At 43.9% G+C, this 18,421-nt stretch overlaps 1 protein-coding gene across 12 annotated transcripts in view; it reads right to left on the bottom strand.

The window, feature by feature from the left end:
* Window positions 1-15,588, bottom strand: part of LOC106567524 (transcription factor 7-like 2) — a 68,140-nt gene extending 52,552 nt beyond the window's left edge. For 4 of the 12 annotated variants that reach the window (XM_014136877.2, XM_045693413.1, XM_014136878.2 and 1 more), the window contains exons 1-3: window positions 15,183-15,584; window positions 14,957-15,026; window positions 14,080-14,183 (exon numbers count right to left, since the gene is read on the bottom strand). In XM_014136877.2, coding sequence (XP_013992352.1) covers window positions 14,080-14,183; window positions 14,957-15,026; window positions 15,183-15,365 — 357 coding nt within the window. In that variant the 5' untranslated portion in view covers window positions 15,366-15,584. Of the gene's footprint in view, window positions 1-14,079; window positions 14,184-14,956; window positions 15,027-15,182 lie in introns of all 12 variants that reach the window. The other 8 variants (XM_014136871.2, XM_014136874.2, XM_014136872.2 and 5 more) reach the window with 5 other exon arrangements.
* Window positions 15,589-18,421: the final 2,833 nt, after the last annotated feature.

The following is an 18,421-nucleotide window of genomic DNA, read 5'->3' as shown; positions in this document are numbered from 1 at the left end:
AGGGCTGGACTGTGTGGGGCTGGGCTGTGCAGGGCTGGACTCTCCAGGGCTGTAATTTGCAGGGCTGGACTGTGCAGGGCTGGACTGTGTGGGGCTGGACTGTGCAGGGCTGGGCTCTGTATAGGCCTGTAGGATAGTTAGTTAGGGAGTGTTTGACAAGGAAGTTTTGCTGTGGCCCTGCCTTAACTGATTAAGGCATCGAGGCGTTCATTGTTGGCACTGTTCCTTGAAGGCTGCCTGTCGTGGATGGCTGTGAAATGGTTAAGGTGCTGTGAAGGTGCCTCTGACTGTTTGAAGTCGTTTGCGGTGAGGTGTACCAGGTGCATACGCGGTTACCTGCTTCTCAATGTTTACTGCTAACTCCCTTCCGCTAGCGCTCTGTTCTCTCTCTCTCTCTCTCTCTCTCTCCCCCCTTCTATAAATCAGATAAGGTAATGAGAGAGAGGAGAAAGAGGCTTGTTTTACGCGGTCCTTATCCTAGCCCTCTCACTGTCTATGTCGCGTGTTTCCCAGCATACATGAATATACGTTCACGCACACACACACTAACACAAAGAGGAGACAAGTTGTCTAACCACACTACACATCACCATCAATGTATTCACACAAGCACTTCGACTTGGCCTTGATATACAGGATGCATGTCAGAAACCCAGCCACCACAATGCCTATGCACACATTCATGCACACATGCACGCCCACACACACACACACACACACACACACGCGCACACACCACACACACACAAATGAACACACACACACACACACACACACACACACACACACACACACACACACACACACACACACACACACACACACACACACCCCAAATGAATGCCACACACACACACACACACACACACACACACACACACACACACACACACACACACACACACACACACACCCACCCAAATGAACACATACACACACACATATACCACATGTGAACACATGCACACACACCTACATGCTATGAAACCTGCACATGAACTAGGTCTGACAGCCTGACAGTGAACCAAAACGTTTCTTAACTCAGACTGCAACAAGCGGAGGTGTGACAGAGGTGGGTGGGAGGGACTTCAAACAGGCATCATCACTTCTGAGGCAGAAAGGGTCTCCCTCTGTATCCACAGCACACAGTCTGCATCCCAATTGGCACCCTATTCCCTACACAGTGCGCCACTTTTGACCAGAGCCTCTGGTCAAAAGTAGCGCACTGAGTAGGGAATAGGGTGCCAATTGGGATGCATCCCTTCCGTATCCACTACACACAGTTGTTCCCTTAAAACCTCCCTTTAAGCTCAGGCACTAAAAGCACAGCTCCGCGGCACAGAGCTCTGCGGTTCCAGCTGAAATGGGGGGAGCGTTACGTTAATAACTTTCATGTCCACCATTAAAAATCTCGATGCTATTTTTTGAAGCAAGATTTCCTTTTTTTTCTTCTACCCGCCACAGCTTGTTTGATATCTACAAAGACCTTGCTCTCTATCCCAAAAAGCAAAGCCCTATTTTAAGACGTGAAATGGTTTCCAGTTGGCTCCAGACGATCATAGGGGGAAAACCACAGAGAAAACCACATTCCATAACATTTGAAAGGCAGCGAGGAGCTTGGCGGATCTGGGATACCTCTTGTTTAACTGGTGGAGTTCTGAGGAGCAACAGAGGCTCGGGCTCTGAGATGAAATGGCTTTTACGTCGTCACTCACAGCGCTGGAGCACAGCATCGGTAATTACCACCACACCCACCTACTCACTCACTCACTCGTGTTAATATTTGTCTATTATTTCAATTTTTCTCTCTCTGCGGGGCCCGTAAGTAAGCATTTCACTGTTAGTCTACTATGTGGGTCTTTCTATTTCCTAGGGCAACAGTGAAGATTTCCTACACTGGACAACTTGTTACAGCTGTTGATAAGTCATTGATAATAATCCACCATTTTTGTTTATGTCATTACATTATGATATATGGGGGGACCATAGCTATATTCAATAGAATTCGCATGTTGATTTGAAACCTATGTTTAACCCTTTATCATGGTTGGTGTAGAGATCAGCCCTGAATCACTTCGAGTGGGGCGGACCAGACCTATTTATTGGATGCTTATGACAGCTCCCAGAATGCTCTGACTTCTGCGGAGGCCGCATAGCAGTAAATGCTGTACGGGCCAGTGCAGATGTCGGATTGACCATGCAGTGCCTTTTATGAGGCCATCTGTTGGCTTCAACTTGGCTTTCCATACAAATCATTCCATTAAAAAAGGAAACCGTTTTTTCTGGGGTCACTTTCTCATTATAAAAACAGCGATGGTGAGATTCAGGCCACATAGGCAGAAAAATCTCCATGCATCCAAACTATTTAGTCAGGCAATGTCCACATTATTCTCACATATTTTAGGATGTAATTTGAATAGCAATGTATTGGCAAGGCCACTTTAAAAAAAAATGTTATTAAAGTGGTAATGGCCTACTTTTTTGTTGACACTTTTTGCATGCATTTTGGGAGGAGGGGGGTTCTATATAAGGCCCTATATGTACAATTATATAAATGATACAATTGTATAACATTGACATCCTTGAAAATTACAACGAAGTGCTTGAAAAAGTCCCTGAAAGTCCTTGAATTTGACTTGCCAATGTCTTTATGAACCCTGCTTAAAGGATGCATAGTCCTCGGCCTATGCTGTTGTGTAGGTGGAGTTATGGGCCAATTTGCATATATTCACTTTTATTCCTCTAAGTGGACATGTGGAACTGCATGAAAATCCTTTTTCATTTTGTTTGAAACCATTTTCAAATGTTGATCCCAGTGTCACACATTGGCCCCATTATTTATGGTGCCATGTGTGCTTTCCCATCTAAGAAAAATAAAAGAGTAGAAATGAACTTGGTTACGTAATTTCTCTCTTTATTTCTCTCTCTCTGTTTCTCTTTCTTCCTCTTTCACACACCTGCTTTTTTTTACGGCTGTGTGTGTTTGGGAGCCCTCCCTGCCTGTAGTAGGCAGTGTGTCATTATCTCAGGGCCTCTTTCTCAGGGATGAGTACACACACGAAGAATCGGCTCTGACAAAACATATCAGCTTACTTTTCAGGGAATGTCTGAGACCGAGACCTACGGGAATGATACAGCTCAACGCTTCAAACAAACCACCGTCTAACAATTCAGCCAGTCAATAATTTCATTGTCTTCTTTCCCGAACTAAACATTGTTTCAGAAACATTGTGATGACAAAAAAAAAAAACTTTTTGAAATGAACATGGTAATGGATATCAGATCGTTAGAGAAGAAAATGTTAGGGGGCATTGCTCTTAATGTTGAACAATGACTGGCTGAGTTCCCCTTTGGAGTCAATGATGGAAAAATAAACAAACAAATGAATTCCATCCATGAAGAACAACAGGACTCCATGTTGTGATTGGAGTTGGAAACGGGCAAAACGTTCTGCTTGTCTGTCTGCACGGGAGTGGAATCTTTTACTCTTTCTCTCTCTCTTTGGGATTTTGTTCCATAAGATTTACAGGGCAGTCACATGCTCTTCCAAACACGAAAACGTTTATAATTCAATGAAAATGAATCTAAAATACCTTTCAAATAAAGTTATTTTAATGTTGGTAAGTATGGGGCCGACTGTCCCCAGCCTGCTCTCGACCAGAACCCACACATAGCCAAGCACAAACATATGGCCTTATGGCTTTAGTACAATGGCGCCAGAGGAGATGGCTGCCGTTTTATAGTCTCCCAACCAATTGTGCTATGTGTGTGTTTTTTCGCGTTATTTGTAACTTATTTTTTATATAATGTTTCTGCCACCGTCTCTTATGACCGAAACGAGCTTCTAGATATCAGGACATGGATTATTCACCTCGTATTGGAAGAAGATTTTTTTTCTTTAACGAGTCGGACACGAAGGATTTACTTCAGACACCCGACAAGGCCCACATCCCCGTGATTCGCATGAGAAAGAGACAGAGATATCGAGGAGCCTTGTAAGGATCCGATGGCGAGTGGGTAATCTGCCTCTTCCATCAGTACTATTAGCCAACGTACAATCATTGGATAATAAAATAGACAAACTACGATCACGAATATCCTACCAACGGGACATTAAAAACTATAATATCTTATGTTTCACCGAGTCGTGGCTGAACGACGACATGAACAACATACAGGTGCCGGGTTTTACGCTGCATCGGCAAGATAGAATAGCCGCCTCCGGTAAGAAAAGGGGTGGCGGTCTGTATATATTTGTAAACAACAGCTGGTGCACGAAATCTAATAGGAAGGAAGTCTCGAGGTTTTGCTCGCCTGAGGTAGAGTATCTCATGATAAGCTGTAGACCACACTATTTATTAAGAGAGTTTTCATCTATATTCTTTGAAGCTGTCTATTTACCACCACAAACCGATGCTGGCACTAAGACCGCACTCAATGAGCTGTATAAGGCCATAAGCAAACAGGAAAATGCTCATCCAGAGGCAGTGCTCCTAGTGGCCGGGGACTTTAATGCAGGGAAACATAAATCCGTTTTACCTTCTACCAGCATATTAAATGTGCAACCAGAGGAAAAACAACTCTAGACCAGCTTTACTTCACACACAGAGACGCGTACAAAGCTCTCTCCCTCGCCCTCCATTTGGCAAATCTGACCATAATTCTATCCTTCTGATTCCTGTTTACAAGCAAAAACTAAAGCAGGAAGCACCAGTGACTCGGTCAATAAAGAAATGGTCAGATGAAGCAGATGTTAAACTACAGGACTGTTTTGCGAGCACAGACTGGAATAGGTTCTGGGATTCTTCTGATAGCATTGAGGAGTACTCCACATCAGTGATTGGCTTCATCAATAAGTGCATTGATGACTTCGTCCCCACAGTGACTGTACGTATATACCCCAACCAGAAGCCATGGATTACAGGCAACATCCACACTGAACTAAAGGCTAGAGCTTCTGCTTTCAAGTAGCGGGACTCTAACCCGGAAGCTTATAAGAAATCGCGCTATGCCCTCCGACGAACCATCAAACTGGCAAAGCGTCAATACAGGACTAAGATTGAATCGTACTACACCAGCTATGACGCTCGTCGGATGTGACAGGGCTTGCAAACTATTCCAGACTACAAAGGGAAGCACAGCCATGAGCTGCCCAGTGACACAAGCCTACCAGACGAGCTAAATTACTTCTATGCTCGGTTCCAGGCAAGAAACACTGAAGCATGCATGAGAGCATCAGCTGTTCTGGACGACTGTGTGATCACGCTCTCCGCAGCCGATGTGAGTAAGACCTTTAAACAGGTCAACATTCACAAAGCTCCAGGGCCAGACGGATTACCAGACGTGTACTCCGAGCATGCGCTGACCAACTGGCAAGTGTCTTCACTGACATTTTCAACCTGTCCCTGACTGAGTCTGTAATACCAACATGTTTCAAGCAGACCACCATAGTCTCTGTGCCCAAGAGCACTAAGGTAACCTGCCTTAATGACTACCGACCCATAGCACTCACGTCTGTAGCCATGAAGTGCTTTGAAAGTCTGGTCATGGCTCACATCAACACCATTATCCCAAAAACCCTAGACCCACTCCAATTTGCATACCGCCCCAACAGATCCACAGATGATGCAATCTCTATTGCACTACACACTGCCCTTTCCCACCTGGACAAAAGGAACACCTATGTGAGAATGCTATTCATTGACTACAGCTCAGCGTTCAACACCATAGTACCCTCAAAGCTCATCACCAAGCTAAAGACCCCGGGACTAAACACCTTCCTTTGCAACTGGATCCTGGACTTACTGACGGGCCGGCCCCAGGTGGTAAGGGTAGGTAACAACACATCCACCGCGCTGATCCTCAACACGGGGCCCCTCAGGGGTGCGTGCTTAGTCCCCTCCTGTACTCCTTGTTCCCCCACGACTGCATGGCCAGGTACGACTACAACACCATCATTAAGTTTGCCGATGACACAACAGTGGTAGGCCTGATCACCGACAACGATGAGACCGTGTGGTGCCACGATAACAACCTCTCCCTCAATGTGATCAAGACAAAGGAGATGATTGTGGACTACAGAAAACAGAGGACAGAGCACGACCCCATTCTCATCGACGGGGCTGTAGTGGAGCAGGTTGAGAGCTTCAAGTTCCTTGGTGTCCACATCACCAACAAACTATCATGGTCCAAACACACCAAGACAGTCGTGAAGAGGGCACAACAAAGTCTATTCCCCCACAGGAGACTGAAAACATTTGGCATGGGTCCTCAGATCCTCAAAAAGTTCTACAGCTGCACCATCGAGAGCATCCTGACTCGTGGCATCACTGCCCGGCCTCAGACCGCAAGGCACTACAGAGGGTAGTGCGTACGGCCCAGTACATCACTGGGGCCAAGCTTCCTGCCATCCAGGACCTCTATACCAGGCGGTGTGAGAGGAAGGCCCCGAAAAATTGTCAAAGACTCCAGCCACCCTTGTCATAGACTGTTCTCTCTGCTACCGCACAGCAAGCGGTACCGGAGTGCCAAGTCTAGGTCCAAAAGGCTTCTTATTAACAGCTTCTACCCCCAAGCCATAAGACTCCCGAACAGCTAATCAAATGGCTACCCAGACTATTTGCATTGTCACCCCCCCCCCCTTTTACGCTGCTACTCTCTGTTATTATCTATGCATAGTCACTTAAACTCTACCTACATGTACATATTACCTCAATTACCTCGAGTAACTGGTGCCCCCGCACATTGACTCTGTACCAGTACCCCCTGTATATAGCCTCGCTACTGTTATTTCACTGCTGCTCTTTAATTATTTGTTATTTTTATTTGTATTTTTTACTTGTCTATTTTTTTATTAATACTTTATTTTTTCTTAAAACTGCATTGTTGGTTAAGGCCTTGTAAGTAAGCATTTCACTGTAAGGTCTACACCTGTTGAATTCAGCGCATGTGACAAATAAAAAGTGATTCGATTTGTTCTGATTAGATGCTACTGATACATACTCTAACATGCCTATTCTTTCTTGGATGGCTAGGCTGAACCCAAGAAATCCACCAGCCTTGCATGTCACCACAGATTTCACTTCCCACCTCCCCTTCAACACAATACAGTTCAACATGTAACTTTGAAAGTAGACCATTCCATTTTTCAACTTCCAATGCCAGTGCAGCTACCCAGCGCAGCTCTGGGACAAGGAGTGTGTCCCAAACGCCCACCCTATTCCCTATATAGCCTGGTGGAAAGTAGAAACTATATATAGGGGAACAGGGTGCCATTTGGGATGCAGCAAAGACCTTGGGCTGAACCTCCCACTGCTGGGGTCAAGCCACGGCCCACCAGCACTGCCCAGCTCCCCCACCCATCCACCAGGCTGGGCCCCACACCCCGAGTGAGCCAGTGCCCAGCCCCAGACCCGGTGGAGCCACCCCAGCCGCATGGGGCAGGCACACATGGGTGCGATCACAGTGGCCTAATCCTGCCCCATCTGATACCCATCTACCAGCAGCTCCACCCACAGCCTCACCCACCCACCACCACTCCTCAGCTCTGGTCTGGTTCTCTCCTGCTGCTGCTGTGTGGTTCTGCCACTCTGCTCCGCCACGGCTGGGCCTGTCCCAGCAGGGGACGCACGTCACATGACCACAGCAGAAGTGGGCAGAACAACCTGTGACAGAGGGCTGAGTTCCTGTGTGGCCTCTTGAAAGGCACCAAAACAGCTTGTAATCATTTACAGTGATTTATAATCATGTGACAGAATTCATTTATGTAATATATGCATTTCTAGTCATTTGTTATAACTATAACCATTTAGAATAAGATAGGCCCTACACCCAAACACATAATTGTAATACTGTGAATGACGTCCATGACACACACATTTAGAACACGCCTCATCCACATTGGGTAGAAGCAAGCAACACAGTATTACGTGTGTGTCCAACACAGCTCAACCCACTAAGACTTTCCTCTCAACCAATTCAGACGAAACATCGAGCAGCATTCAGTTACATGCTTCACTGTGTGATGCTATGGCCTTCTGTGAAATGACAGTGATTAGGGCAACAGTAATAACGGACCCAGTTTTCATGTGATGGGGAAAAATTCCACCCGAGCAGGCCTGAACAAACAAAGCACATCAAGATGAAAGTTCCACCCTTCTCTGAGCACACATAGTAGTTTGGATGCAAGACAGAAGACTCACGAGCGCAAACAGGTCGTAAAGTTCCTTACAGAGCCAGATAAAAGAGAGAGCACATGGCAAACTGTCATCTAGGGCCATGCACACACCATTCAGCCACCCATCTATAAAATGCCTGTCAACAAGAGAGAAGAGGACTGGCCACCTCTCAGAGCCTGGTTCTTCTCTAGGTTTCTTCCTAGGTTCCTGCCTTTCCTGGGAGTTTTTCCTAGCCACTGTGCTTTTACATCTGCGTTGCTTGATCGTTGGGGTTTTAGGCAGGGTTTCTGTACTGCTGATGTAAAAAGGGCTTTATAAATAAATGTGATTGATTGAGAGAAGACAACAAACCCCACAATAACAACTCTCTCTCTCTCTCGCTCTCAAACAGGTTTTGTGAACAGACATACCCCATCACCCAACACACTGGTATTTCATAGCTGGAAAAACAGAAGACTGATTTCCTATCCTAACCCAGGTCCAGATGCTGTGGATGAGATGACATCACAGTGGATGGGCCAAGAACAACGGGTTCATTCACAACGGAGGCCTCAGTCAGTCATGTTCTACTAGCTAGCGCCCAGGAAAACAACGGTGACCTGCCTGAACTTCACACCTCCCTCCAGGGCCTAGCTTCCCACCATCACCCCCACCCAGGCACCACCCTCCTCCATCTCCCCCCTGGCCCTCCACCAGTGGTGGGTCACGCTGCTGAGTTCTCACCCCAGCCTGACAAATACCAATTGGCCAGGGACACAGAGACAACAGGGTGAGAATGAGACAGCTGTGGCCCAGGAAGGCAGGCCATTAAAACTGAGTCAATCAGCCAAGTGGCCCAGGAGACTGTCACTCACTCTACCCAGGTTACAGTGTCCCCAGCCTGGACACCGCAGCTCCATGGAGTCCCATCCCAGACCCGAACCGTCTCCTCCCTATCTAGCTATCTACCTTAACTGTTAATCTACAGTCCCCTATAGCACAGAGCTCGGCCAACTCAAAGTTGCCCGCATGTTTTGTTCAGCCACCTTCATCTTCTTTCCTCTTGCTTTTCCTCCCCGGCAATCACTCTTTTTCAGAAACATCATCCTGAAACATCAAAGTGATACCACCCTCTGACATCAAGAATCAAAAGTTATGGTTATATAAGCCGGGGGATTTTTCTCTCTCTCTCTCTTTTGATGAAAAAGTACAGGCTGTGTGTATATACTTAAAATATGATTCATCTGGGGAAGGTGATGCTGTATGAAAGTGCCATGTAACGGCACTATGAAGTACAGTAACAAGAAATGATACAAAACCTGCTTCCCATATGTCACATGACCATTAACCTACGAGCTACCTATCTGACACCCTTGTCATTTATTTCCAGTTAGGTCAACAGGAAGCAATATGAAGATGTCTACAACTACAGTGTCCTAGTAACACGGGGTACCTCAGCCCCGGATTGGAATTTGGAAAAGTCAACGATTCGATAATTACACATCAAAGGTGTACAAAGCAGGTTACCGCATGTTCCTGAGGCCTATATTTAGTCCTGCTTGCAAGGTGGAGACTAGGAAGGAAGCCGTTCTATTTAAACCCCCCGTGCTGTGACTGCCTGTGTGATGATCATCTTCCTGTAGTTTATTAACTGCAGTCTGAGAAGCTGAGCATCTGGGCTGTCAACAACAGCAATTGAGACGCCGTTTGGTTTGCTCCCGCCAGCCAGTGAGTCACCAGGGTGCAACATCCCTTCACCCCCCCCCACCTGTAAAGACCTCGCAGACAAATACAAACAGGGACCCAAAGAAGGACCAAGCAGCGAGCGACTCATGGCGGAAGCCTCTAGTAGACTAAAGAGAAGGGTTATTAGAGACGCTCATTTCCAACTGAGACTCTCAGATTCGTGAGTAGCACTCTTGTAAAAAGCGGTGGAGTTATAAAACATGTTAGTCATCGAAACTGTGATTTTGAGTCGAAGACCATAAAAGAGAAACCTCTGCAGCAGATGCTGGAACATCCACCTTTCAGGAGAGCTCTTTAATGGACTCAAAATTGGGGTGGGGAGGAACAAGGAAATAAGTGCATGAATAATTACACCTATAATGCCTCAGGGGATTCAACAGGTTTCTAATATTTTCTAAATGTTTCCGCCTCTTAAAATAGGCTTGTACATATTATCTCTTGATGCTTCTTTATAGCCAACCACTTCAAAGAGCTGAGGATGAGGGCCCCTTATCATCATTTGTATTTAAATCTGCAGCCTCTCTGTCATTTCCTGCTGTCCTCAACATTCTCTGACTGACACGGCTTTCTCTGAATGTTCTACTGCGGTCCATACATCTATTAGGACCACACTGTCGGTTAAGGGCTTGTAAGTAAGCATTTCACGGTATTCGGCGTATTCGGCGCATGTGACAAATAAAGTTAGATTTGATTTTATTCGGCTACTCTGCCACACCGCCACCATCATCCTTGTTCATTTCAATATTCTCATGCTTATAATGTTAAATTACATACTAAGGAGCCGTTTTGGGGCAGTCACAAATTTCCAAGAAGTTTGTTCGCACGCACGCGCACACACACACGCACGTGCACACACACACGCACACACAAGCGGGCCGGGAAAAGCTGCTTTTCTTTAGAGGAGCATAATCCAGCACCACTGTTTCTTATCGTTGTCAGTCAGAGGCACAGAGCCCCAGCCCATGGGCTTGTATGCAGGGATTACAGGGCCTAAGTCAGTGTTCTGCTATTGTTTACCTAGGGACTAGGGGCTAGTTGAACAAGCCAGTGTAAACAGCACTTCACAATGCCAGACAAGGATGTGTGATCTGGGGACGTGCGATCCTGGGCTTTGCTTGTAATGAATCCCTTGATCTGGGGAAGGACTAACACTTAAGGCACAGATAGTTCAGCACAGAAGCAATGCAGAGGCACACCCACAGACAGAAAGAGGGAGAGATACGGAGAGAGAGGGCTGAACTGGTAAAGTTTTTTTTTAAGATTGTATCCTGTTTCCTGTATGACGATACTCAAAACGTCGACTGACGGAATTTAAGCGGCGCACCAAAAAGCTCAGTTAAGAGTATTCGTGAAAATTCACTATCAAATATTTGAAACAACGAGCTGGCCTTTTAATAATGTTCACTTGCTCGACATTCAATACAATGAAGAAACGCTGTGAACACGTCCGCCATGAACTGTTCGTTACGTTCTAATTGAACAGGGTAAGTGGGATATGACTTACAGCCGCCCCAGTCTGTCCGCTAGACATGTTAGCGCCTGTGATCCACACGGTGAACCACATCTTCCACATCACAGGCTCTCTGGGCTCTGATGATTGTCCTGACATTCTTGCCCTCCATGAGCACAGCCCACCAGAAACATCCTCCACCCGGGGCCTCACCACCCGCTGGGATGCAAGGCCGCCAGAGAGGAGAGGGAGAGAAAGAGAGGAGATAGAGAGGGAGAGGAAAGAGGAGGGGAGATAAAGAGGAGAGTGCCACCTGGGAGGAAAGAGGATAGAGAGCAGAAGGAGAAGAGGAGAGGGAATGAAGGAGAGGGGAGAGCAAACAGGTGTATTTATGGAAGCGAGACAGAAGGTAAGGAAGGGAAGGAGAGGGGTGATCGCAAAGGAGATTAGAAGAGAGAGACGAAGGGCGGAGAGAGACGGGTGGGGAGATGAGGAGGAGTGCATTATGGCGAGGATACCATGAAGAGGGAGAGAGAGAGGAGAGAAATACACAGATCTGGAGGAGTGTATTCTGGTGGCTCTCATTTGGAGCCCTTCATCCGCAGGAGTTTGGCTCCTTCAAACGACCCTCTTCTACTGATCCCCTCAAATGAAACAATGTCTTCTGGTAATCCACAGCATTACACACACCCTAACCCTTCTGGCGTCACAGCTACACACTCAGGAGAAAAGCTTTGTTCGCAGAAAAGCTAGGGGAATCTAGTAAAGCATCTGGGATTGTCTCAAATCGCCTTCTTTTGACACTTTTTCTGGAAGGACAACTGATATCTACATTAATGTTACAGCCAGAACATAATTCCCTGGCATGTCCCATGAAACGACGCTGTAATAATTGTATTAGGACCCGTTGGGCTTAGAAGGAACACGCTTTCCAGCCTCATGTGTTTTCTTTTTAGACATTGTAAAATGATTTCTGTAAAGAGAATAGATTTTTAGTGAAATTCTTTTGAAGGGTTAATAACATTAATTCCAAAACAAAAAAGGAGTGCGATTCAACTGTCTGGGGGAAGAATCAGCTAATTAGACAATCTGTTTAGTGAGGCCTTTCAACTAATTGAAGAAATGTACAAATTTTGTAACAAAATGGTTTCAAATTCTCCTTTCAATAGTCGAATACTAGTCTTATAATAGTCTTATATATTTTAACAAAATGAATTGTTACCCTGTGGATAGTCTAGAGTTTTTACAAGGACATTTGACATGTCTAAACAAAAGTTCAACAGACAAAAATAAATGGAAAGAAAAGAGAATATTTCTTTCATAGTTTCCCGGGAGGTAAATTCACAAATTGCTACCAAAACAAATAACAAAGAAAGGCATCAACCAAGTGAAAACCGACAAATGAACCCAGCTAAAACAATGAGGTGATAGAGCGCCTGAGCTGAGATAGAAGCAGAGTGCCTGAGCTGAGATAGAAGCAGAGTGCCTGCCTCTGGGTGAGGCGAGGTGAAGACAGGCATCACCTTGTTCAACGTAAACATCAGAACTGGTACACCAAACAGGAGGGGATCCACAGCCCTGTTTCCCCTCGCGCCCCACTGCCATGTCCCATGCTATAATCACCATCTCCACCATCCTCCCTTCCTTTTGAAGTGGCAGGTAGATAGATCTGCAGCTACAGTACTGCTATTGCTGCCGGGTAATTACAAGGGAAGCAACAAGTGAGCATTGTGTGGAGCCGTGGAGACACACACACACACACACACAAGGAAGAAAGTGCTCTTTATTCCCAAAACAATCTTTAGAACCTATATGCTTTGCACTGCGGGGCATTTAAGGATAGAACGGGGGAATTCATTTATAAGAAGAAACAGGTAGCAACACATTCGTTTCTGGGCATAACACTGAAAATAATTCAGAGTATTGTGTCTACTTTGTAATGACAACTTTATAATGTCTCAATAAAATGTGTTAATTATTTTATAAATGATCTGATGCATTTGGAGGCATATAAAGCCACTACGTAGGGCCTAACAAATGGAAGACTGTTTTTGGTCTGTATACAATTAGATGTCTCACACACACACAGACACACACACTTGACACTTTTGGGAAATTTGAGTGGCAACATGACTAGGCCTCATACCCAACCCTGTTTAAACCTGAGCTTCTGATTGTGCTAGCGTTTCTTTCAGAACCCTTGGAGTGTTGATGACAGAAACGTTATGACCCGAAAAAAAAGTATGCTTTTTGAAAACGTCATGCCTAATATGAGCGTTTCTTTTCTGTTTTCGCAGATTTAACAGAATGTGCTTCACCTAATCAAAGAGGCATAGTTCCTTGTTAATGTTATAAGCTACCGATACACAGAAAGCATACAAATGTGTGAGCAAAATAAGATTTGTTTTTTGATGTGCTACCGATTCAGGCCATACTCAAACTTGTATAAGGGTGCGGATGTATACTTCATATCAGAGTAATACCATGGCAATACAACAATCAAAATCTACTGGTGTACACATGGCTTTGAATCATTTTTTCCAGACTTTCTAATTTCCTTACAGTTTGTTGTCCTTGCATTTGACTTTCAGGTATAGATGTTTAACTGATCGTGCACCTGTTATCGCAAATTGACTCCTTCTGAGACCTAGAATAACAATCCATTATAACGCAACAGAGTGATTAACTCTACATTGCGATGTGGACGGTAACGTGACGTGGACTTACAGATGGTGACACTGATCCGTTGGGGATGTATGGGTCAGGCAGCATGAGAAACGGGTACCCCGGATACGCTGTTTTATACATTCCTCCATCTTGATGTTTGGAAACTGTGGAGTGAGACAACAAATGTGAGATAACATGTTTACTCATGTTCACTTACCGTCCAAATGACTTTCATTTTTTGTTGTTGTTGCCTACTGGAGTTAAAACTGGTATAATAAGCAAAAGTATTTTCAACAAATAATGACCGAGAGTTCTTTGACAGATTCTAGGTTACAGGCTTGTTTTACTACTGTCACATATTTGTGTGACAAAGTGACAGCCCTAATCTTGCATTACAAAAACAGCCAAACCCCAATGCCTTGCTGTTGTTGTTGTTTGTCACACACCACAGTGGTCTAACCACTGATCTCTCAAGTCTTGACTGTTGATGGTAACAAAATGTGTGATGCATCTTTACAGGCTGTCCAAAAAAAACTCCCTTTTAGGTAATCGCATGAGTGGACAAATCTTTGTGATTTATCATATTCAAACATTTCTACTGAACTAGAGCTCATTATAAACTTTAAATAGCGTTTAACTTACCTGCCCTGAAATGTGAGGTTCAGCACAGCCAAAAATCTATTTGTTTTTTTGTTGTTGACAGAATTGGTCCCATATAGGGGCAAGAAATAAACCTAAACCTAAGCTTATGCTTACTTTATGCTTTTGGTTTTCGTTAGGTCTTTCAGAATGAAGTTACTTGAAACATTATTACCACGTCATAACCTATGTAGCCCAGGGAATGCATGGTCACACAATATTGTCAGAAATCCCATGAAACTTATTTCACCTCAGCTGATGTCTGAGAATACGCGAGCCTGTTAACGTTAGTTCTTACCGCCGTCAAGATGCTCCCGGTGTTTCTCTTGATAACCTCTGTGTTCGTTTTGCTGTCCCCGTCTGACCGCCTGAAAGTGTCCAAAGCAATGACAGTAAACATAGATTAGTAACCTGAGAATAACTTTGAACAGGCCAGGCGACAAAAGTTTCGTACCAAGACCCCTTAATAACAACCACTTTCGACCTTGCCAACAGCGCATAAGAATTATCTCTCTTGTACCTACCGCTGCGTTCGGACTTTGATTTGTCTCGGATTCATTCACCAGAGACGACTTGAGGTCAGCTAAGTCCCTTTCTGTGAAAGCGTTTTCTTGAATTTTCTCATCTTGATCGCCTTCATCCTTAAAGGATATCATTTCATCGTTCGCTCCGAGATCATCTCCTCCGCCGCTACTGAGCTGAGGCATGTTGCTTTGAAAATAAAAAATATTGTCCTAGCCTAATCAGCGGTGCGCTCCTTAGGAAAAAAAAAAAAAGAAACGAAACTTTCTATTAACCTAAACCTCCCAAGTTTGTTGCACTCAGATACGGTCAAAGTATAAAACTAAACAAAAGTTGCTCTGCTGTGGAGCGGCCCTGCACGTTGAATGTAATGCAGCCAGGCAGCAACAAATAGCGCATTTGAGCTCAAGACAAGGCGAGGACTCCCAACATCAAAGAGCGCCGACCGGTGATTGACAGATTCAATGACTTGTTGGGGGTTGTACAATTGTTTCCGCAGAGGGTACAGTTCTTAAAGAGACATCACCTAAGAACCCGCTGGGCATTAGCCCATTCATGACGTTTATCACCTCATCATGGATAGAGTTACTTGTTTTTTTAACAAAGGGGACACTTTGTAATCTTTCAGATTATTGTGCATTGATAGATATTTCCCACAACGTTATCTAGTGTGTAACATTGTTATATATTGTTATATATAAATACACACACACACACACACACACACACACACACACACACACACACACACACACACACACACACACACACACACACACACACACACACACACACAGAGATCGGGGATGTAGAGTGTAAAACATGATTCCTTCATAGTATGTATCTGTATCTGTATCATATACAGATACAAAACCTAAAACCATCTTATCCCAACATTTGTGAAGTTGTAGAAATATTTATTTGACATTTGTATTTATGTAGTGAGAACATCAGAGACATGTAGGACATCCCCTGTAAACCATCTGAAAAAGACTCAATCTCATCAATAAGAGAGACATGGCTCGCTAGTCTCTACAGCACTTGGATTTTGATTGATGGAAAAACACAATTTGGAAGGGAAAAGATGTAGACTGGGAGTCTGGTATCTTGTCAAACAAGTATCTGTCTTTTCAATTTTTTCACATCAACGCATTTTTTATGCTGATACAGTAGCATGGTCTTCTGAGTTTTAATTGAGAAATATTTATACGCTCCCATGCTGTGACTTAATATTTGGCTTAATCTGTTGCCTTGAATGAAAATGATGAACCACAACTGGGAAATAGAATTAAATACAAACAGAAAATGTGCCTAGTATTTGCATAAAGCTGCATATTTATACAATATCGGCCATGCATATGAATAAAAAGATTAAAATGAGCTGCTTAATGTATGCAAATCTAAATTATAAATGAGTTGTTTAAACTCCTTGTTTATTCGCTTTGATTAAATATACACAGCTGTTTTTCATCGAACCAGTTTCACTATGTGGCTTACTTCACAAGTTCTTGATTCTTTGGCACTTTTTGTGTGTGTGTGTCTCTCTATGTGCTCACATTGGTTTCAAATATCCTTGAGGTGGCGTATGCACTCGTTCCTTTGTTGGACTTGACTGTGTGTGAGTTTTGGATTTGATTAATATGATAGATCTATCTTTGTCGGACTCCAAATCGTTCCTTATCAGTGTTTGTGTGTGCATTACTCACTCACACACCAGCCTCTGTATCCCCATCTCTTATCTCCTCTATGGGAATTGGAGACATGACGTCAGATGTCAGTAAATTCTACTCTCTGCTCTGTCTTAGGGGCAGGAAACACCAAAAAAGGAAAGAAAACAGACAACAAAAATCACTGTCTGCCGACACTAGCGCTTCATGTCGAGAGAAAAATATGTACAATTGGTAATATTACCTCAGGCAACAGTTCATGCAAACTCAATGCAAATATTAATGGCACATTAATTAGTCACTTGAATGTTTAGGGGTTAAATTTAGAGCAAGTTTCTAAGACCGAAATATGTCTGGGGTGGTGATGTTGTACACTTTACAAGCAACCTAATTATGTGGCTTTACAATGATGTGGAATCCTGCAACGTACATTTCTCAAGTTTCACATACGTCAAACGTGTTTGTTATATGTAATATGTCATTCCTAGTACGTTGACATATCAAGTGACATTTCATTTACATTTAGTCATTGAGCAGGGCAGACACGAGTCAAATACATTTATCAAATACTTCAGGTGCGCTTGATTTAGCTTGACTGGTACTATTGAAGCAATGGAATAGTCCCAAACGTGCAAACTCCTCCTACCCTACACACCAGTCAAAGGTCCTGTGAGCAGTCTTCTGTAAACTTCCGTCATGTTTTAAACCACTTATGTAATACTTTTGTCTAAGTCGGAATGAAGCTTTGAACATCAGCTGAAATGCATAGAGTCCATATTGAACAGAGAGGGAAATTAGATAGAGAAGACGAATACCAAACAAAAATCCAAAGTTCTTTCATTTTCCCTTCTCAGATATCAGTAAGCTCAAACAATTTGGAATCATGGAATGGTTTCAAGTGAAAACTTGGATTTGACTAATCCCTTTTCCATTTCTTAATCATTTGCAAGGGAAACCATTCTCTCTTGCACAGATTTTTATGGCACAAAGGATAAATTGCAGTTCCTACAAAAAAATTATATACTCTGCTTTCTAAATAAACTTCAGGCACATTAAAGCAGCAAACTAATTAAATCACATCCTTTCATTGAGGTTAGGCCACATCGAAGGAAACAGTTCTTAACTGTAGCCATTTGTATGCGCTTTATTGGTTTCCCTTCAACCAAAAACATGTTCTCTCAAGCAACATTCAACGTGCAAAACTGAACCTTAGCAAATCTTTTCGACAGCCTACATTTTTATGTAGGTTTTCCCCCATGAAATATTCCACCCTTCAACACAAGTATGAATGAAGTATGAAGCACCCTTGAATGTGAAACCCTGTAAATGACAATAATTCAATTGGATGAGTGAATTGTTAATGTAAATTGTATGCATCCCAAATAACACCATATTCCCTACTGTAGGTGGTGCACTATACAGGGAATAGGGTGCCATTTGGGATGCATACATGGTTACTACATTGTCGCTGTGACCTGGTCAGTTCTCTCTCCTTTTCTAAACTGGAGTTTGCTGAAAAATGACCTTTCTGTCTGTTTATCTCCTCTAGAATGCAGGACAGTTTTTAGACGTTA

This window comes from Salmo salar, chromosome ssa13 (assembly GCF_905237065.1).
Source record: "Salmo salar chromosome ssa13, Ssal_v3.1, whole genome shotgun sequence".
Classification (NCBI taxonomy): Eukaryota; Metazoa; Chordata; class Actinopteri; order Salmoniformes; family Salmonidae; genus Salmo; species Salmo salar.
This window is presented reverse-complemented; position numbering and strand designations above follow the sequence as displayed.